This window comes from Mobula hypostoma, chromosome 22 (assembly GCF_963921235.1).
Source record: "Mobula hypostoma chromosome 22, sMobHyp1.1, whole genome shotgun sequence".
In the NCBI taxonomy this organism is placed as follows: domain Eukaryota; kingdom Metazoa; phylum Chordata; class Chondrichthyes; order Myliobatiformes; family Myliobatidae; genus Mobula; species Mobula hypostoma.
The window spans coordinates 59,766,078-59,789,815 of NC_086118.1; the positions used below are offsets into that span (position 1 = coordinate 59,766,078).

A 23,738-nucleotide genomic window follows, 5' to 3' on the forward strand; every position below is an offset into this window, starting at 1 on the left:
TCTCAGTTTTAATTGAGTCAGAAGGTTGTGGTCTGCAGGACTTACACAAATCAGGGAGACTGACAGTTCAGTTTATTACTGAGGTAAGGTATTGCCAGAGGTTTTGTATTTGCTAAAACTAAGCAGTGGATTTGCTTATGAATCAAGTGAATGAAAAATCTGCAACAGCATTGAAAGAATAAAACAGAATTCCCCTGGACCTCTAACATATTTTCATCCTTTACTCAACACAACAGAATCTATTAACTGATAGAGAAGTCCATTGCATTTTATGACTCTTGTTCTACACAGGGGATGGCTAAACTTGCATGTTAACCTAATTCATTAACTGAAGTCCTAAGAGAAGCATGGAAATGTACAGCACAGATAAACGACATTATGGCTCATCTTGTCCATATCACTATTATCTCTGATGCATAAGAGTAGGCCATCTTCGAAACCTACCTGAGGAGCTGTTTTAAAATAGCTGCTGGCCTTCATCACAGTAAGGTGAAAAATTGGTGGCTGCCATCATGCTGTTCTCTACTGCTCTCTTCTAGACCAAAGTGCTTCGTGAGCCTGGTAGTTGTTTCTTATTTTCGGTGTTGGTAGGTTTATTGTCACTGAGGCGAGCATCCACTGTGTTCTGCATCACCACCAACTGAATTGGAGATTGGACGGGTTTGTCCATTTCAGGACCATACTCCTTACTGGGGTCTTTGCCTCTGCAGTCATACAAAATGCATGAAATAAGGAAAAGCAAAAGCAGAATCACATAACTTGCAACAAGTATTATCAGGTTCAATGTTACAGGGTCTATCTCCAAATAAAACTCCATTTGCTCTCCCTGTATTTCAGTACTTAGTTTGGGAGCATGGTAATCGCAAGTACCTGAACTAGCAGGAGCAGGCTGACTTTATGATAAAATTATCTAATCTCTGACTCAACGTAAACGGAAGGGATTTAAACTGTTCAGTTTAATAACTTAAGTCTTTTCAAAAGAGGATACCATCAGCAAACATAAATCTGATTACTGTGAGCTAAAAAGACAGAATCCATCAGGATAGAGAGATTTTAAACAATCGCAATGAGTATTGTAATGTAATCCAGAGAGAGTGCATCAGCCATTGGTAAAGAGATTACGACCATTTGTTGATGGTGTTTTAGGACTACGGGAAGTGCATGTCCTCTGCTTTTGTAACCTTCAGCAGCTTACTGTAGTGTTTGGTTTTGATGAGTGGTCTGTGGAATGCGAGTGGTAGATAAATAAAGCGAAGAGGGAAACATGGAGGAAACTGAGATGGATTCCACCTTGGGCTCCAGACCTCATTTCATTCATGGTCCAAGGGTGGACAAAAGATCTCATTTATACTGGTGATTTGAGAGTGACAGTTCTTGAAATCAAAGCAGTACTGAGGAGTCCAAGTAAAACTAGGACTCAATGGAAATTGTTCACTGGTAGGATTAATACTTAACACAAAGGAAGTTGGAATTATTGACGAAAATAAAATTGGTTCACTGAGTTCATATCAGCTTACTCAGCCTGAGCAAACCAGTGAACCTCATTCCCAGCTCTTGACTGTATCCCTCCATCTGAATTAGATAACTTGGAATTGGAAAGTCCAAATATAGTTTTAGTTGTTAGAAAGAATTCAGTTCACTTCAGTCCTGGAACATTACTGATTAGGGATTACACCAAGGTAATAGCCTTTGCCTCATCACCTTCAGTTCCTTTGTTGCTGCCTTTCTCTTTACCCTTAGGTTAGAGATGGGGACTTTGGCTGATCGTTGTACCACGTACACTACTCTGCCAGCATCTCCCAAACCTGTGACTTTCCTGAAGGAAAAGGGAAAGGGCAGCAGGGACAAGAGAATACCGCCACCTGCAGCTATCCCTCCAAGTTGAACACAATCCAGACTGGGAAAAATATCAGCGGTTTTTCTCTGTCACCGGATCGGAGTTCTACAACTCCCTCTCAATATCACTGTGGGAGTACATTTACTTGAACCTACAGTGATTTGAAAAGGTGGTTCAAGGATAATTAGGGTTAGGTAATAAATGATGCTTTGATTGCAGAAGATGACTAAGTAAAGAAAAACTAGATCGGACTGTAGAATTACTGAAATGTATGGCTCAGATCTGATCGGAAAATTTTGCCCGGTTCCTGGACAACCTATAAATCAATTCTCTCCTCCAGATGTCCTCACATTCAGGACTCCAACAGCATGTTAATGACTCCCATGGGGAAGAGAGCTGGGAAATGACACTAGATTCTCAAACCAATCTGAGATAATTAGAGAAAGCACCTCCTCCCACTGGAGTATCCTGTCCCACTACACAGGATCTGACTGAGGCTGAATTCAGTTTCCTTTAACTGTGAGGAAAAAAAGTGCAGGAGTGAACAGAAAATACTTGGACTCCTGAATTTATCCAGGATAATTCATCGGAAATATCAGGCAGCCCATCTATGTCCGTATGTGAAGAAAGGATTGAGTGACAGTGTAATTCCTAATTCAGTAAAATAACTCAAAAAGCTTTATTGAAAAGTATAGTATATCAGTGGGTTAATTAGCTAGGAAATAAACTGAAGGTTCTAGACTGCAACAAAGTAACAAGAAGGCAGGCATTAATGGATTTAGGAAAGAGCTGATCTAATTCCTAGATTATGTTTTTTTTGCATTCCTCTGCATTCTTCCAGCTGCTGCTCCTTGCAGTGGATCATAGCTTATTTCACAACTTGCATATTATCTCTGGAGACAGACTATCTACTGATTTTTTTTACGAACCTACTGACTCTCACAGCTATCTTGATTATACCTCTTCCCACCCTGTCATTTGTAAAAATGTTATTTCCTTCCCTTATTTCCTTCCCTGCACTGCATCAGTCATAAGTTCCCACCTGCTTCAAAAGGACAACAATCATACCAGTGCCCAAGAAGAGCAGGGTGAGGTGCCTTAATGATAATCATTCAATCGCACTCACATCTACGGTGATGAAGTGCTTTGAGAGGTTGGGTTATGGCTCAAATCAACTCCTGCCTAAGTAAGGAGCTGAACCCATTGCAATTTGTCTGTCGCTACAATAGGTCTACAGCAGATACAACCTCACTGGCTCTTCACACGGCCTTAGATTACCTGGACAGTACTAATATTTAAGTGAGACTGCTGTTTATTGACTACAGCTCAGCGTTTAACACAATCCTTCCTACGGCTCTGATTTAAAAGCTCCAAAACCTGGGCCTCTGCACCTCCATCTACAACTTGACTTCCTCAGCAGGAGACCAGTCTGTGCATATCTGAAATAACATCTCCACCTTAAGGATGTGTGCTTAACCTACTGCTCTACTCTCTCTACACCCACGACTGTGTGGCTAGGCATAGCTCAAATGCCATCTATAAATTTGCTGATGACACAACTATTGTTGGCAGAATTTCAGATGGTGACGAGGAGGTGTACAGGTGCGAGATATATCAATTGGTTGGTTGTGTGGTGTCACATTAACAACCTTGTACTAAATGATAGTAAGACCAAAGAATTAATTGTGGACTTCAGAAAGGGTAAGTTGATGTCCTCATCTCTGAGGATCTATCCTGGGCCCAACATATTGATGCAGCTGCAAAGGAGGCATGACAGCAGCTATATTTCATTAGGGGTTTGAGGAGATTTTGTATGTCACCAAAAATACTCACAAATTTCTGCAGATGTACTGTGAAAAGCATTCTAACTGGCTGCATCCTGTCTGGTATGGGGTTGGGGGGGGCACTGCACAGGATCGAAAAAAGCTGCAGGAAGTTGTGAACGCAGTTTGCTCCATCTTGCCAGCACCCAGGACATCTTCAAGGAGCGATGCCTCAAAAAGATGCAACCATCAATAAGGACCCCCATCACCCAGGACATGTTGTCTTCGCATTGCTACCTTCAGGGAGGAGGTACAGAAGCCTGAAGGCACAAATTCAATGATTCAGGAACACTTCCTTCCACTCTGCCATCAGATTTCTGAGTGGACAATGAACCCATGAATACTACCTCATTGCTTTTTAAAAATTTCTTCTTACACTACTTAGTTAATTTTAAACTATGTATTTTACTGTAATCTGCAGTTTTTATTATTATATATTGCAATCTGCTGCTGCTGCATAACAACAGATTTCACAACATATGATATTAAACCTGATTCTGACCTGTTCTTATGATGAGCCTTTCAATTCCAGAACATCTGAGATGTCTCCTTTTTTTTTCCAAAGAACTGGGTTTCCCCTCCACAACCATTGTTGCTGTCCTCAAATGAATCTCCAATATTTCCCACACATCTGCCCTCACCACTTCTCCTGCCATTAGAACAGGGATAGAGTTCCCTTTGTCCTTACCTACCACCACACAAGCCTCTCTATCCAGCACATCATTCTTCATAACCTCCCCCATCTCCAATGGGATCCTGCCATTAAGCTCAACTTTTCCTCTCCACCCCATACCACTCTGTATGTGACTCCCTTGTTCCTTCCCAGTGATCTCACTCCTGGCACTGATTCCCAAAAATGAAATAAATTCTGCACCTGCCCCTACACCAGCACCATTCAGAGCCCCAAGCAGTCCTTCCAGGTAAGGTGGCACTTTACCTGAGAGTCTGTTGCGATCATCTATTGTATCTGCCAGTCTGTGGGGGTAATGTCTCTTGGCCCTGCTGCCCTTTCCCTTGACGAAAGTCACAGGTTTGGGAGATGCTATCAGAGTAGTGTAGGTGATATAACAATCAGGCACAAGTCTCTCTGTCAAGCAGAGTGATTCGCCTTGTTAGGAAAATGTTACCCCACAAGAGTAAGAAATACTCCCCACAGTGATTAAATGTTTCAGCCTGAATGAGACTAATTAAAATTTACTGTGCTATGAATGTCTGTGTATACACACATACACACACACAGTTCACCTCCCCTTGGAAGTTTTCATGTTTTATTGTTTTACAACATTGAATCACAGTGGATTTAATTTGGCTGTTTTGGCACTCATCAACAGAAAAGACTCATTTATGTCAAAGTGAAAAGAGATTTCTATAAGGTGATTTAAATTAATTACAAATGTAAAACAGAAAATAATTGATTGAAGTATCATCCACTCCTTTCAAGTCAGTATTTAGTATTCAAGTCAGCTTCGCATATCTGGACACTGCAATTTACCCCCCATTCTTCTTTACAAAACTGCTCAAATTCTGTCAGATTGCATGGGCCGTTTTCGAGTCCAGTCTCAAATTCTAAATTGGATTGAGGTCTGGACTCAGACCTGGCTACTTCAGGACAATAACCTTGTTGTTTTTAAGCCATTCCTTCGGTAGTTTTGGCATTATGCTTGGGGTCATTGTCTTGTTAGAAAAGGCATCTTCTCCCAAGTTGCAGTTTTCTTGCAGACTGCATCAAGTTTTCCTTCAGGATTTCTCTGAATTTTGCTGCATTCATTTTACCCTCTACCTTCACAAGCCTTCCAGGGTCTGCTGCAGTGAAGCATCCCCACAGCGTGATGCAGCCACCACCATGCTTCACGGTAGGGATGGTGTGTTTTGATGATGTGCGGTGTTTGGCTTATGCCAAACATAGCATTTAGCTTGATGGCTAAAATGCTCAAGTTTGGTTTCATTAGACCATAGAACCTCCTTCCAGCTGACTTTAGAGTCTCTCACATGCCTTCTGGCAGACTCTAGCTGAAATTTCAGGTGAGTTTTTTTTTAAAAAGTGGCTTTCTCTTTGCCACACTCCTATAAAGCTGCGACTGATGAAGCACTCGGGCAACAGTTACTGTTTGCGCAGTCTCTCCCATCTCAGCCACTGAAGCTTGTAACTCCTCTGGAGTTGTCATAGGACTCTTGGTGACCTCCCTCTCTAGTCCCCTTCTTGCACAGTCAGTCAATTTTTGAGGACAGCCTGCTATAGGCAGATTTACAGCTGTGTCATATTCTTTCTATTTCTCGATGATTGACTTAACTGTATTCCAAGGGACATTCAATGACTTGGAAATTTGCTTGCATCCATCTCCTGACTTGTGCTTTTCAATAACCTTCTCATGGAGTTGCTTGAAGTGTCCTTTGTCTTCATGGTGTAGTTTTTGCCAGGATACTGACTCACCAGCAGTTGGACCCTCCAGATTCTGGTATATTTTTATGACAATCAATTGAAAACCTTGACTGCACACAGGTGATCGCCATTTAACTGATTATGTGACTTTTAAAACCAATTGGCTGCACCAGTGATGATTGTGTATCATATTAAAGGGGGTGAATACTTATGCAATCAATTATTTTATGTTTTATAATTGTAATTAATTTGAATCACTTCACAGAGATCTGTTTTCACCTTGACATGAAAGAGTCTTTTTCTGTTGATCAGAGTCAAAAAAAGCCAAATTAAATCCACTATGATTCAATATTGTAAAACAATAAAACATGTAAACTTCCAAGGGTGGTGAATACTTTTTATAGGCACTGTATATATAGAAAATGACTAGGGAGCAATATGTTATATATGTGAGTTGAGATACATTCTATACTGAGTTAGAGTTTATAGCTAAACAGGAAGGATTGTTGTGTATTTAATATTTCAGTAATATAGTAAATATGTTGTTTGATTAAGCATTCTTTGTTGTTGCATAATTCATAATGGGATATATGTAAAAATATGTAAATGGCATACATCATTACGCTGCCACATCATATGTACATGCCTTGCAAAAAGTAAAAACCTTAGTGTACATGTAATCCCAGGGCTCCCATGATTTAAAAAAAAATTAGACCATAGGACATAGGAGCAGAATTCAGCCATCTGGCCCATCAAATCTGCTCCGCCATATAATCATGGCTGATCTTTTTTTCCTTCTCCTCAACCCCAGTTCTCGGCCTTCTCCCCATAACCTTTGATGTCATGTCCAATCAAGAACCTATCGATTTCTGCCTTAAGTACACCCAACGACCTGGCCTCCACTGCGGCCTGGTAATAAATTCCACAAATTCACCACCCTCCGGCTAAAGAAATTTCTCCGCATCTCTGTTTTGAATGGACGCCCCTCTATCCTGCGGCTGTGCCCTCTTGTCCTAGACTCTCCCACCATGGGAAACATCCTTTCCACATCTACTCTGTCTAGACCCTTCAACATTTGAAAGATTTCAATGAGATCCCCCCTCATCCTTCTAAATTCCAGTGAGTACAGACCCAGAGCCATCAAACGTTCCTTGTATGATAACCCTTTCATTCCTGGAATCATCCTTGTGAACATCCTCTGGACCCTCTCCAATGCCAGTACATCTGTTCTAAGATGAGGAGCTCAAAACTGTTTACAACACTCAAGGTGAGGCCTCACCAGTGCCTTATAAAGCATCAGCATCACATCCCTGCTGTTGTGTTCTAGACCTCTTGAAATGAACGCTAACATGGCATTTGCCTTCCTCACCACCGACTCTACCTACAAGTTAGCCTTTAGGGTGTTCTGCACAAGGACTCTCAAGTACCTTTGCATCTCAGATTTTTGGACTTTCTCCCTGTTTAGAAGATAGTCTGCAAATTTATTTCTACTACCAAAGTGTATGACCATGCGTTTTCCAATGTTATATTTCACTTGCAACTTTCTTGCCCATTCTCCTAATCTGTCTAAGTCCTTCTGTATCCTACCTGTTTCTTCAACACTACCTGCCCCTCCACCAATCTTTATATTATCTGCAAACTTGGCAACAAAGCCATCTATTCCATCATCTAAATCATTGATATACAGCATAAAAAGAAGTGGTCCCAACACTGACCCCTGCGGAACACCACTAATCACTGGCAGCCAACCAGACAAGGATCCTTTTATTCCCACTCACTACCTTCTTCCAATCAGCCAATGCTCTAATCATCTGTGTAACCTTCCTGCAATACCGTGGCCTCTTAACTTGGTACCTTGTGGCTCCTTGTCAAAGGCCTTCTGAAAGTCCAAATATACAACATCCACTGCATCCCCTTTATCTATCCTTCTTGTAATCTTCTCAAAGAATTCCAACAGATTTGTCAGCCAGGATTTTCCCTGAAGGAAACCATGCTGACTTTGTCCTATCTTGCCCTTTGTTAACAAATACTCTATCACCTTGTCCTTAACAATTGATTCTAACATCTTCCCAACCACTGAGGTCAGGCTAACTGGTCTATAATTTCCTCTCTGCTGCCCTCCTCCTTTCTTAAAGAGTGGAGAGACATTTACAATTTTCCAGACTTCTGTAATTATGTACCTTTAGGTCTTTCAGCTTTTTGAGCACCTTCTCCCTAGTAATAGTAACTGCACTCACTTCTCTTCCTTCACACACATCAGGCATACTGCTAGTATCTTTCACAGTGAAAACTGATACAAAATACCAATTTAGTTCATCTGCCATCTCCTCGTCCCCCAGTATTATTTCTCCTGCCTCATTTTCTAGCAGTCCTGTTTCAGGTCAAGTGGATCAATTCATTGGTATTCATGTCCAGTTCATCTCTCTTTTATTTTTTACATACTTGAAAAAGCTTTTACTACTCAGTTTGGTATTATTTGCAAGCTTGCCCTTATATTTCATCTTTTCCCTTCTAATGATTCTTCTGGTTGCTCTCTGTAGGTTTTTAAATACTTCCCAATCCTCTATCTTCCCACTAATTTTTACTTTGTTTTTACAATAGCTTTGACTTCCCTTGTCAGCCATGGTTGTACTATTTTGCCATTTGTGTATTTATTCATTTTTGGAATACACCTTTCTCATTTTTCCCAGAAATGCAAGCCATGCTGCTCTGCTGTCATCCCTGCCAGCAGCTCCTTCCTTCCTTCGGCCAACTCCTCTCTCATCATCATCAGGTGCTGTGCCCAGTTTGAGCTTAGACTGCCATGGCCACACACTCCTGTTTCAGGTCAAGTGGATCAATTCATTGGTATTCATGTCCAGTTCTCTGGCTTCATTTGTCTTTGTCTTCCTCTTGCTTTCTTCCTTTCAATCTTTCCCATAATTACCATGCATTCTAACTCCTCTTTCCTAATCACATGTCCAATGAAATCACATTGCCTTTTCATGATCTCATACATTATTTCTCTTTTTGTGTTTGCTCTGTTCATGATGTCCTCATTAAATATTCATTTCGTCCATGATATTCTTTGCATCCTCCTCAAAACCACATCTCTGCTGCTCAATTTATTTCCTTATGTTACTAGATATTGTCCAACATTCTGAGCCATATAACATAACTGGATAAACGTAACATTTCAGTACTCTGAGGTGGGTTGTCATGCCTAGTTTTGTATTGGTCGGTATACTCTTCATTCTTGTAAAAGTGTCTTTCGCCATCCCTATTCTTCTTTTGATGTCCATGTCGCACCTGCCATCTGATGTCACCCAGCTTCCTAAGTAGCAAAAGTTCTGTACTTGTTTTATGTCTTCCCCGTTTATTCTCAGCCTGCTGATAGGATTCTCCTTCTTTTTGGATATCACTATACATTCTGTATTTTTGCAATTGATAGATAGACCCATTTTTTCACTTTCTGCAACAACTATATCAATTAAGTTTTGTAGTTTTTACTCTGTACTTGCAATTAACACAGTGTCATCTGCATATCTGAAATTATTGATGTTTTCACTGCCAAATTTGATTCCCAAGATGTCTCTTATTTTTTGTAATATTGTTTCACTGTACACATTAAATAAATCAGGGGAGAAAACACACCCTTGTCCAACGTCTCTCTTGATTTTCGTAAACTGACTCACTTCTCCATCTATTCTTACAGCAGCAGTTTGTTCCCAGTACAGATTTCTGATTAGGCGGAGCTCTTTCGAATCTAGATCTAGAGTTTTCTGTAATATTTCAAATAACTTATTGTGCTTCACTTTATCAAATGCTTTTGTGTAGTTGATAAAACAAACAAACAAATCTTTTTGCCCTTGAATAGCTCGTTCTGATAGTATCCTTAACATCAATATTGTGTTTCTTGTACCTTTGTCTTTCACAAAACCACATTGTTCTTTACCTATTTCAGCTTGGATCTTACTTTTAGATCTTGTCATCAAAATTCTTAGAAGTATCTAGGTGATATGACTCACTAAACTTATGGTCCTATGTAATTCACATTCTATTGCTCCAGGTTTCTTAGGAAGAGTGATAAATACTGATCTTTTCATCTCTTCTGGTATTATTCCGGTCTCATAAATGTCATTGATTAAATCAGTAAGTTTTTCAATTCCATAATCTTCAAGGGCGATAATTTGTTCTATTACTAATTCATCAGGACCTGCTGCCTTTCCTTTCTTCATCTTATTTATTGCATTGTGAACTTCAGATTTAAAAATGCTTGAACCTTCAATGTTTTTCTTAATTTCTGGTTTTTCACCTCGATCGTCTTCAAACAATTCTTGAATATACTCAGTCCATCTGTTCATAATCTCATCTTTTTCCATGATAATGGTACCATCCTTTGCTTTCAAACATCCACTTGAAGAACAGAGGAGCTTTTTACCAGTAATATTCTTGATTTGTTGACGTAACCTTTTTGGATCAGTAATAGGGATTCTTTCTATTTGCTCACATTCCTGGTTTAACCATTCTTCTTTGGCTTTTAGACATAAGCTTTTAACTTTATTATCTAAGGACCTATATTCTATAGGATTTGCTTTCTTCTGTCTCCTTTCTTCCATTTGATTTTTGATTTCATCTGTCATCCATTTATTCTTTGTGCTTTTTTCTTTTCTAGAAATCACTGACTTTGCTGATTCTAACAAGACATCCTTTAGAGAGTTAAATTTCATTTCTACATGATTGCTATCATCTTCAACAGATTGTATTTCTAGACTTTGAAATCTATTCCTTACTTCAACTGTAAATTTTTGTCTTAAGTTTTCTTTTTTAATTAATTGCAAGTAGTCAAGGGATTGTTCAGGTTTTTGCTTCTTTAGTTTTTTAAGTTTTACTTTTACATGACATACTACTGGGTTATGGTCACTATTATGGTCTGCACCTGGATATGTTTTGCATTGAGTCACTGAGTTTCTAAATCTTTGGTTTATAGTAATAATGACAATTTGATTTCTAGTGTTATTACCTGGACTTTTCCAGATCCACAAGCATCTTGGATGGTTTTTAAAGTAGGTATTCATAATGACCGGATTATTCATCTTGCACCATTCTACCCATTTCTCACCTCGTTCATTTCTTTCCTATGGTATTTCCATCAGCACCTTGTCCTACTTTAGCATTTAGATCTCCCATGACAATAACAATATCTTGAGATTTGCATCCATTCTTTGCTTGTTCAAGCTCTTCATAGAATTTATCTATATCCTCATAACATTGTGGGCTGAAGGGCCTGTAATGTGCTGGACTGTTCTATGTTCTATTTGTTCCATCTGTTGTTGGTGCATATAATTGCTAAATCAAATGGTTGTCCTCTGAATCTAACAAGGAGCACTCTTTCTGATGTTGCCTGATGTCCTAAAACACTTTTTGCCATGTTTTCATCCATAAGAATCCCTACTCCATTAGTATGGGATATTCCACAAGAATATATTAGTGTTTTATTTCTATTCTGACATGTTCCAGCACCTATCCAATGAACTTCGCTAATTTCCATAATGTTATTCTTTAGTCTTTCTATTTCATTTATCACATTGTCCAATCTTCCTGCTTGACATAGGTTCTTACATTCCAAGTGGCAATAATTTTCTTTTGTGTTACTTGAATTTTATGAGCAGTAGCTTGATGATGGTCGGGGATCCCCTGCAGACCAGAATCAACCCTACCGAGTGAAGCATCTTCAGAATAGTCTTGAAGATCCTCTCTCATACCACTGTAATTTCCCTTACTCCACTGAAATACTGCTACATCAGACTTTCTTTCTCCCTATCAAATTTCAAGTTGAACTCAATCATATTGTGATCACTGGTTCCTAAGGGTTCTTTTACCTTAAGCTCCCTAACCACCTCCAGTTCATTACACAACACCCAATCCAGTATAGCTGAATCCCTGGTCGGCTCAACAACAAACTGCTCTAAAAAGTCATCTCTTAGGCATTCAACAAACTCACTCTCTTGAGATCCATTACCAACATGATTTTCCAAATCGAACTACATGTTAAAATCTCCCATGACTATAATAACATTTCCCTTTTGACACACCTTTTCTATTTCCTGTTGTAATCTGTGTTCCATCTCCCAGCCACTGTTGGGAGGCCTGTATATAACTGCCTTCAGGATCCTTTTACCCTTGCAGTTTCTTAATTCAATCCACAAGGACCCAACATCTTCCAATCCTACGTCACATCTTTCTCCTGATTTGATGCCATTCTTTACCAGTAGAGCTAATCCACCCCCTCTGCCCACCTTCCTATCCCTCCGATACAATGTGTGACCTTGGACATTCAGCTCCCAACTACAACCATCCTTCAGCCACAATTCAGTGATGGCCACAACATCATACCTGACAATATGTAATAATGCAGCAAGATCATCCACCTTATTAGCTTCTATGTTTCAGACTGACAAAACATAACATACCTCTTCCCTCCTTCCTCCCCCACTTTCTTATTCCAGCTTCTGCCACCTTCTTTTCCAGTCCTGATGAAGAGTCTCAGCCCAAAATGTCGACTGTTTATTCCCCTCCATAGACGATGCCTGACCTGCCGAGTTTCCTCCAATGCTTTGTATGTGCCGCTGAAGATTTCCAGTATCTGCAGAATATTTTGTTCCCTTTTGCATTTTATTTTAACATTAAGCTCTCTATATTCTGGTTGTGTTTGTCAATTTAATGTGAACGATAATATTATTTCTTGCAGTAATACAGTCAAGATGGCTGCAAACATTTAACAGTCTTATTGGCTGCTTAGACCAGTACTGATTGTATTATGCTGTTACTCTTTGTTTGACATGAACATTAAATCGAAGAAGGAATAGAGCAAATCGTCCATTGAAAGCATTTCACCCTTTGGTTAAAAAATGCTAATCTTCTCCTTCAATCACACTTTATTTTCTGATTCCCGTAATTCCTTAATTTCTGTTAAAAGGCCACATTACCTGTTTCTGTTTAATTCTGAATCTAGTAGTAGGCAATGAACCTGGTCAGGTGACAGAACTATCAGTGGGTGCAAGGGTGCAGAGGAGATTTACCAGGATGCTGCCTTATGAGAAACGGTTGAGTGAGCCAGGGCCTTTCTCCTTGGGGAGAAGGAGGATGAGAGGCAACTTGATAGAGAAGTATAGGATTAGGAGTGGCAGTTAGCACCTTTTTCCCCAGTGTGGCAATGGCCAATATCAGAGGACATCCATTGAAGGTGAGTGGAGCAAAGTTTAGGGAGAAGTCAGAGGTAGGAGTGGTAGATACCTAGAACACACTGCTGGGTGTGGTGGTAGTGGCTGATACAATATGGATTTCTAAGAGACTCCTAAATAGGCACGTGGATGAAAGAAAAATAGAAGGCTAAGGGCTGTGTAGGAGGGAAGGGTTAGATTGATTATAGAGTCATTTTTTTTAATAGGACGGCACAACACTATGGCCAAAGGCTTGTACTGTTTTGTGTGTTCTATGTTTTATGTTCTACGACACCAAACAGAGGCTGGGAATGTTGATTTGGGAATATAAGTTTCATTTACATATAAGAATGTAAATACAAATAATGATTTTTAAAAACTGTAGTCCATTAAGGTCATCCTTTGTTTTGAAAAACCAATTACTTCACTATTTTCAGAATGGAATAGATGAATTAACTTCACCTGGTCCAGCAGATCTGGCCTGGTGTCACCAACTCTTCCATACTTGCAATAGGTAGCGTGCATAATCTTTCAGAGCAGATCTCAGGAGGCTGAATAACCTTCTCCTGCTCCTAATCTGTATATTCATATATACTGTATATCAGCATGTATGTTGTATATAAATTTACTTCAGATCTTATTGAATGAACATTGTCTTCCCTCTAACATGTTGTTGGTCTTGCTCAACAGTCACAGCTCAACAAGTGAATTTTAAAAAAGTTTCTCTTTTTAAGACTAAATGGTTACCTCTTATTCTGAGACAGTCTCCACTTATTCTAGCCACTTCAGCCAGAGGAAACAAACCCTCGTAATCAAACCTGTTAGGTCTTCTTTCACAATATTAAACATTTCAATGTGATCACAACATTGTGCCAAACTAGCTAAAAAGCAAATCAAAAGCACCTAATCACTAATCCCTCCTACCTACACCATGTCCATATCCCTCTATTTTCCTTACATCCATGTTCCTATCCAACTGTCTCTTAAGAGCCTCTAATGTATTTACCAGGTTGCGCATTCTGGGCATCCATGACTCTCTGAGTGAAAAACTTACCTCTCACATCCCCCTTGAACCTGCCCTCTCTCACCTCCAATTCATGCCTCTGGTATTAGACATTTCAACCCTGGGAAACAGATACTCTCTGTCCACTCAATATATGCTTCTCATAATCTTGTAAACCTCGATCATATCTCCCCTCAGCCTCCGGCACTCCAGTGAAAACAATCCAGGTTTATCCGGCCTCTCATGATAGCACATGCTCTCTAAACCAGGCAGCATCTTGGTAAACCTCTTCTTCACCCTCTCCAAAGCCTCAACATCCTTCCTCTAGTGGGGCAACCAGAATTATATGCAATTCTCCAGATGTGGCCAAACCAGAGTTTTTTAAAGTTGCAACATAACCGCTTGACAAATAAAAGCAAGCATTCCATAAGTTTTCTTAACCATTTTATCAACCTGTGTAGCCACTTTCAAGGAGCTATGAACTTGGATCCCAAGATCTCTCTGCTCAGAAACACTGTTAATAATCTTGCTGTTAACAGTGTACTGTCTCCTTGCCTTTGCCCTACCAAGGTGCAACCCTTCACATTTATCTGGGTTAAACTCCATCTGCCATTTCTCTGCCCATATCTGCAACTGATCAACATTCATTCTGTATTCTTTGCATGTCTTTTACACTATCCACAAATTTTGGTAACATCTGCAAACTTACAAACCAACTCATCTACATTTTCATCCAGGTCATTTATATATATCACGAACAGCAGTGATCCCAGCACAAATCCCTGCGGAACACTACTAATTACAGACCTCCAGCTCGAATAAGTCTCTTTAACCACTACCCTCTATGGGCTAATCCAAACAGCCAATTCGCCATGAACCCCATGCATCTTAATCTTCAGGATTAGACTCCATGAGAGACTTTGTCAAACGTCTTACTAAAATCCATGTAGACAACATCCACTGCTCTACCCTCATCAATCTCTCTCATCACCTTCCTAAAAGCTAAGTCAAATTGGTAAGGCACGATCTGCCATGCACAAAGCTTTGCTGGCCCTCTCTCCCTAATCAGGCCATGGATTTCCAAATGCTTATATATCCTATCCCTAAGAATTTTCTCAGAAATTACCCTACAACTGACGTGAGACTCACTGGTCTATAGCTTCCAGGGTTTTCCCTTATTCCCTTCTTAAATAGAGGAACAATATTAGCCTCTTGCCAGTCCTCCAGGACCTTGCCTGTGGCTACAGAGGACATTAAGATACCAGTCAAGAGCCCAGCAATCTTGCCTCCTTCAATAACCTGGCGTAAATCCCATCAGGCCCTGTGGGATTATCCACCTTAATACTCATTAGGAGGCTCAGCATTTCTTCTCCTTGACCTCCAAACACCCTAAGGTATTTATACACTCAACACTGATCTCCTGGTCCTCCATATTCTTTTCCTTGGTAAATACTGAAGTAAAGTACCAGTTAAGTACCTCACTCATATCCCCTGCATCCAAACAAATGTTCCCCCCTTTATCCTTGAGAGGTCTCACCCTCCCCCTAGTTATCCTCGTGCTCTCGATATGTGTATAGAATGCCTTGGGATCCACCTTAATCTTACTTGCCAAGGACTTTTCATGGCCCCTCCTGGCTTTCCTCAGACCATTCCTTGGTTCTTTTCTGGTTTCTCATACTCCTCATGTGCTTCATTTGATCTCAACTTCCCAACCTTTTCCTTCTTGATTAAATTCATCACCTCTCTGGACATCCAAGGTTCTCTTACCTTTCCATCCCTGTCCTTCCCTCTGACAGGAACATACCTTTCCTGTACTCTGTACAGTTTGATCTTTAAACACCCTCCACATGTCTGATGCGGACTTGCCAGAGAAAAGGTGTTCACAATTGACACTTAGTTCCTGCCTAATGCTCTCAATATTTGCCCTACTCCAATTTAAAACACTCTCACAAGAACCACGTCTAACCTTATCTATAGCTATCCCGAAAGTTAAGGAGTTGTGGTTACTGTTCCCTAACTGTTCACCACTGAAATCTCAGTCACCTGGCCAGGCTCATTACCCAACACCAGGTCCAGTGCAGGCCCTCCTCTCATTGAACTGTCCTCATATTGATTTAAGAAACCTTCCTGGAGACACTTAACAAATTCTGCCCCGTCTAAACCCCTTACACTAAGAAGGTCCCAGTTTATATTAAGGAAGTTGAAATCTGCCATGATAACCATCCCATAATTTTTACACATTTCCTTAATCTGACTGCAGATCTGTTCCTCAATGTCCTCAAGTGGCTATGAGGGGGTCTGTCCCTACAATCCCATCAGTGTGATTGCACCCTTCCTATTCTTGAGTTCAACCCAAATGGACTCAGTGTCTGACCCCTCCATTATGTCTTCCCTGAGTGCAGCCGTGATATTGTCCCTGATTAGTAGTACAACTCCCCCACCCTTTACTATATTTTCTAAAACTTCAAAAACTTAGTAAATTAATCACCCATTCCTGCCCCTCTTTCAACTACATTTCAGTAATAGCTACAACATCGTAGTTCCATGTACAGATCCATGCTCTAAGTTCTTCACCCTTACCCATAATAATCCTAGCATTAAAATACGCATTCTTCAAACTATCTGACCCATCATACCTGTTATTTTGATTTTGCCTTTCAATACTTTTTCTGACATCTGCCTTCTGGTCCAATCCTTCCCTTACTGACCTGGGGGTCCTGTTCCCAGACCCCTGCAAAACTGGTTTAAACTCTCCCGAATAGCATCAGCAAACCTCCTGACCAGGATATTGGTTCCCCTCCAGTTCAGGTGCAACCTGGTCAGTCAGGTGCTGAAGCTGGGCGTGCTTCCCACAGATGTAGTCATCAGGGAAATTTCTATCCTGAAGAAATTTCAACCCATTCTTATCTTGACCCTTTATTTTGAATCTGTGACCCAAGTTTTAGTCACCCCATAGTTCTGCACCTACCCTATCAGGCCCCATCAAAATTTCATATGATTTGTTGAGCTTACTCAAGATAGGTTTAAGCTGCCAAATCTCCACTGATACAATAAATATTATCATATTAACCAATTTGGTGAACCCTTCCTGCACTTTGTCTACCACAACTTCAGGATTAAAGGACATCCATTTAGAACCTCATGCCTTACAAAGCGCGAAACGAAAGAATGTGTGGTGCGCCACTCCTCACACAGATAGTAGGTGGCTGTTGACTCACAAAGAGTTCATTCACCCTTTGACAGGTTTTGTTTTTAGTCCTGCTGGGTGCCTACACACCCTCCTCCCTGGTTAACCAAAGTGCACCAGGGAGTGTGCTGGCTGAGTCACCGACAACCCAACCCTGGACAGGTAGTACTGGACTACATGGTGCCAGTAGTGAGGCAAGGCCCTGACCTGACAAGGCAAGGCCCCTAGGCCCGAATCAATGTAGTAGTAGTAGGATTAAGAACTGAGGTGCAGAGAAATTAATTTAGTCAGAGAGTGGAAAATCTGTGGAATTTGTTGCCACGAGCGGCTGTGGAGGCCAAGTCATTAGGTGTATTTAAGGCAGAGATAGATAGGTTCTTGATTAGCCAGGGCATTGAAGCGTATGGGGTGAAGGTAGGGGAGTGGGGATGATTGGAAGAATTGGATCAGCGCATGATTGAATGGCGGAGCAGACTCAATGGGCTGAATAGCCTACTTCTGCTCCTATAACTTATGATCTTGTGGTCTTATATCCTTCCTTAATTAGAGAGACCAGCTTTTACCAATTTTCCATTGTGAACCTTCTAATCAGTGCAAAACCACTTCACTCTTATGCTCAAACCCTCCTGCAATCAAGTATAATGTTTAGTTTGGCTTTCTAATTATTTGTACGTGAAAATTAACTTCCACTAGTTTGTGTACAAGGACACCCAAGACTTTCTGAAAGTCAACACCTTTCAGTCTCTCTTCATTTTAAAAATACTCTGCCTTTCTACCAAAGTAGATGACCCTGCATTTCTCTGCACTCTATTTCATTCACCATATCTTTGTCTGTCTGTATCTTGTTTTACGGCAGTTGGCATCCAGCTTAATGGTGCATTACCGCCACCCTCTGCTCCAGAATGTGCACTGGACATACATTCTAAATCCCTTCACCCAATCACACACACACACACACGTATATATATATATATATATATATATATACAAACCTACACTTCACCCTCCCATCTTTGACCATCCTAGTATCCTATTCCTGTTTATTCATCATATTCTATAAAAAACCCCTGTACCCCTTAAAAACGCTAAAAATACCCGGACTTGTGCTCTCTCACCCATGCCCAGCAACCCTTTTAATGTGAATTCCTGCATCCCCAACTCCCTTAATTTATTTCTCATCATCTCTCTCTGTATCCCATACTTCCTACAACACAAAACTACATGTTCTACTGACTCCTCATCCTGACATTCCTCACACAATCCTGTCTGGTGCTTCCCTATCATTTTCAATGTTTTGTTTAATGCACAATACCCTAGCCTTAACCTAGTCCACACCATATCTTTGTCCATTGGCTGAACCTATTTATATCCCCTGAAGCCTTTTTCATTTGCCTAACAGCCAATACTTCCACATAGCTTAACATAATCAGCAAACCTGAGCCTATTGGATTCCTCAGCCAAATCATTGATATAGATTGTAAGCAGCTGGGACCCTGTGCTAACTCCTATGTGACCCCACTGAATGCAGTCTCCCAATATGAAATTAATTGCTTATTCCTATTCTTTGTTTCCTTTCCATTAGCAGTATATTATCTTCAGTATTGTGTGCTCTAATTATAGGGGTTATGAAGTGTGTGAAGTTACCATAACAAGAGAGAAGTTTCTTGTGAAACTGAGAGGTCTGAAGGTAGATAAGTCACCAGGATCAGATGGTGTACACCCCAGAGTTCTGAAAGAAGTGGCTGAAGGGATTATGGAGGCATTAGTAATGATCTTTCAAGAATCACTAGATTCTGGAATGGTTCCAGAAGATTGGAATATTGCAAACATCACTCTACTCTTCAAGAAGGGAGAGAGGCAGAAGAAGGAAAACTATAGGCCAACACGAGGAAATCTGCAGATGCTGGAAATTCAAGCAACACACATCAAAGTTGCTGGTGAATGCAGCAGGCCAGGCAGCATCTCTAGGAAGGGGTATGGATGACGTTTTGGACCGAGACCCTTCGTGAGGACTAACTGAAAGAAGAGCTAGTAAGAGATTTGAAAGTGGGAGGAGGATATCTAAAATGATAGGAGAAGACAGGAGGGGGAGGGATGGAGCCAAGAGCTGGACAGTTGATTGGCAAAAGGGATATGAGAGGATCATGGGACAGGAGGCCTAGGGAGAAAGAAAAGGGGGACGGGGGGGAACCCAGAGGATGGGCAAGGGGTATAGTGAGAGGAACAGAGGGAGAAAAAGGAGAGAGAGAGAGAGAGATAAATAACGGATGGGGTACGAGGGGGAGGTGGGGCATTAGCGGAAGTTTGAGAAGTTAATGTTCATGTCATCAGGTTGGAGGCTACCCAGACGGAATATAAGGTGTTGTTCCTCCAACATGAGTGTGGCTTCATCTTTACAGTAGAGGAGGCCATGGACAGACATATCAGAATAGGAGTGGGACGTGGAATTAAAATGTGTGGCCACTGGGAGATCCTGCTTTGTCTGGCGGACAGAGCGTAGGTGTTCAGCAAAACGATCTCCCAGTCTGCGTCGGGTCTCGCTAATATATAGAAGGCCTCATTGGGAGCACTGGACGCAGTATATCACCCCAGCTGACTCACAGGTGAAGTGTCGCCTCACCTGGAAGGACTGTTTGGGGCCCTGAATGGTGGTAAGGGAGGAAGTGTAAGGGCGTGTGTAGCACTTGTTCCGCTTACAAAGATAAGTGCCAGGAGGAAGATTGGTGGGGAGGGATGGGGGGACGAATGGACAAGGGAGTCGCGTAGGGAGCGATCCTTGCGGAAAGCAGAGAGAGGCAGGGAGGGAAAGATGTGCTTAGTGGTGGGATCCCGTTGGAGGTGGCGGAAGTTACGGAGAATAATACGTTGGACCTGGAGGCTGGTGGGGTGGTAGGTGAGGACAAGGGGAACCCTATTCCTAGTGGTGCGGTGGGAGGCCAGTATAGGCCAGTTACTCTGACCTCAGTGGTTTGAAGATGTTGGAGTCGGTTATTAAGGATGAGGTCTCAGGGTACGCAGAGGTACACGATAAAATAGGCCGTAGTCAGCATGGTTTCCTCAAGGGAAAATCTTGCCTGACAAATCTGTTAAAATTCTTTGAAAAATAATAAGCAGGATCGACAAAGGAGAATTGGTTGATGTTGTGTACTTGGACTTTCAGAAGATCTTTGACAAGGTGCCACACATGAAGCTGTTAACAAGCTATGAGCCCATGGTATTACAGGAAAGATTCTAGCATGGATAAAGCAGTGACTAATTGGCAGGAGGCAAAGAGATGGATTAAAGAGAGTCTTTTCTGATTGGCTGGCGGTGACTAGTGTGTTCCACAGGGGTCTGTGTAGGGACCAATTCTTTTTATGTTATATGTCAATGATTTGAATGATGGAATTAGTGGCTTTATTGCAAAGTTTGCAGACAATATGAAGATAGGTGGAGGGGCAGGTATTTTTGAGGAAGTGGGCTATAGAAGGACTCAGACAGATTAGGAGAATGGGCAAAGAAGTGGCAGATGGAATACAATGCTGGGAATTGTACGGTCATGCACTTTGCTCAAAGAAGTGAAAGCATTAACTATTTTCTAAATGGACAGAAAATACAAAAATCTGATGCGCAGAGGGACTTGGGAGTCCTTGTACAGGTTTCCTGAAAGTTAATTTACAGGTTGAGTCTATGATGAGGAAGGCAAATGAGATGTTTACATTCATTTCAAGAGGATTAAAATGTAAAAGCAAGAATGTGATGCTGAGACTTTATAAAGCACTGGTGAGGCTTCACTTGGAGTCTTATGAGCAGTTTTTAGACACTTACCCTCGAAAGGAGGTGCAGAAACTGGAGAGGGTTTAAAGAGGGTTCATAAAAATTGTTCCAGGATTGAATGGCCTGTGACATGAAGTGCATTTGATAGCTCTGGCTCTGTATTCACTGGTATTCAGTAGAATGAGGGTGACCTAATTGAAACCAATCAAATGGTGAAAGGCCTTGACAGAGTGGATGTGGAGAGGATGTTTCAGATGGTGGTAGTATCTAAGACTGGAGGACACAGCCTCAGAATAGAGAGGCATCCTTTTAGGACGGAGATGAGGAGGAAATTCTTTAGCCAGAGAGTGGTGACTCTGTAGAATTCTTTGCCACAGGCAGCTGTGGAGGCTGTGTAAGGCAGAGGTTGATAGATTCTTGATTTGTCAGGGCACGAAGGGATACAGGGGGAAGGCAGGAGATTGGTGCAGAGAGGAAAAATGGATCAGCCATGATGAAATGGCAGAGCAGACTCGATGGACAGATGGTCGAATTCTGTTCCTATATCTTACGGTCTTTTAGATGGACACGTGAATGTAAAGGTAATGGAGAGATATACAAGAGGAGATTTTGTATACATTAGTATCGATTTCATGGCCAAATGAAATTTCTGTGTTCTAGTTCTTCTGTCTTATAATTACTTTGGTGATGTAGGAAATGTAGGAGCAATTTGATTAGATTAGATTATGAGGACACACAGTCCTCTTTTATTGTCATTTAGTAATGCACGCATTAAGAAAAGATACAATGTTCCTCCAGAATGATATCACAGAAACACAAGACAAATCAAGACTGAAAAACTGACAAAAACCACATAATTATAACATATAGTTACAACAGTGCAAAGCAATACCGTAATTTGATAAAGAGCAGACCGTGGTCATGGTAAAGAAAAGTCTCAAAGTCTCTCGAAAGTCCCATCATCTCATGCAGATGGTAGAAGGAAGAAAAAAAACTCTCCCCGCCATGAACCTCCAGTGCCACAAACTTGCCGATGCAGCACCCTGGAAGCACCCAACCACAGCCGACTCTTGAGTTCGTCCGAAAACTTCGAGCCTCCAACCAGCCCTCCAACACTGAGCACCGAACACCATCTCTGCCGGGCGCTTCGACCCCGGCTCCGGCAACAGGCAATAGGCAAAGCCAAGGATTTGGGGTCTTCCCCTCCGGAGATTCTCGATTGCACAGTAGCAGGGGCAGTGAAGCAGGCATTTCAGAAGTTTCTCCAGATATTCCTCTGTACTTCTCATGTCTGTCTCCATCAAATCAGGATTGTGCATGGCCCCTACTTAACAAATACGATATCATTTCGGAGCGTCCGTGCACGTTGCGTCGCGCCTCCATCTTCTCCTTCCCTCTAGATTTGGATAGCAAATGTTAATGAAATACATATCCAGGTCATCCATTTTGTAGTTGTTAATTGTAGGATTAATGGTAGTCATAATTCATGTACTTCAAACAATACAATGGGAACTTTAATGTCACTTCTGATGGGAGCAAACTCCGATTTACAGTCTGATATAAAAGACATTGTCTTTGACAGCTCTCACTCTATTATAGGCTGACATTTCAGCCTAGGTTTTTAGTTTGTCTCCAGAGTAACACTTAAACCATCATCTTTTGACTATGTTAACACTGAGACATGGCTGAAAGTAAATCGTCATTCCACAATTACACCTGACCAGCTGGGGATTGATCCACATAGAACTGAGAGCAGAATTAGGCCATTCATCTCATTGGGTCTGCCCTGCCATTCAATCACAGCTGGTCTTTCCAACCCCATCCAGTGGTTGAAGATAGATAATGGTCAGGTCAGTAGTGCTGAATTGTTTATTAAATCAAAAACAAACTCTTTTAAAATTATTGTCACAAGTAAAGAAAATAAATGTACAGGAAATGTTTGTGCTTTAAAATGTAAACTGTTTTAAAATGTGTTTTTTCAAATCAATTAGTGTATCTGTTGTGTTCTTAGGCTTGTTATTTGAAAATTCCATCTGGTGGTAAGATACTAAATAGCAGATTCATGAAGCTAAACAAAACTCTACTGTTTGTTTGTACTGATTTATGCTTTAGAGGTAAGATAATTGCACATCCCATGTAGAAATTTTTAAAAATTGATGTAAATTTGATGGTTGCAAATCATGAGAAACAGAAATATAAGAATAGGTGGATACAAAACATTATTAATATAATACCCAGAGATAAACCATATTCCTTGCATCTTGGGAACCTAGTGATGGACTGTCTTCAATAATGCCTCTTTACAATATTAACAATCTACCTCATGCATTTCACTGGCCCAATTTTAGATTCCTCTTCACAGATATCCTATTGCCGATGTTTATTAGTTGTCTACAGCTTGCCAGATCAATGCTGAAGTAGTCTGAACTTCAATGTCATGTGTGGGAATGGTATTGGAATGGATCCAACAGCTAAATGTGAAGATTGTTGGGATACTTCAAATTTCTAGTCCACTATTATATACAGGAAGATTTTTACCATAGCAAATCT

The 23,738-nt window shown here is 40.9% G+C and overlaps 1 protein-coding gene across 1 annotated transcript; it reads right to left on the bottom strand.

The window, feature by feature from the left end:
• Positions 1–535: 535 nt before the first annotated feature.
• On the bottom strand, positions 536–817 carry si:ch73-256g18.2 (small integral membrane protein 36). Its single transcript, XM_063074292.1, has one exon. The coding sequence runs from the start codon at positions 815–817 to the stop codon at positions 536–538; it is 282 nt and encodes a 93-aa protein (XP_062930362.1).
• Positions 818–23,738: the final 22,921 nt, after the last annotated feature.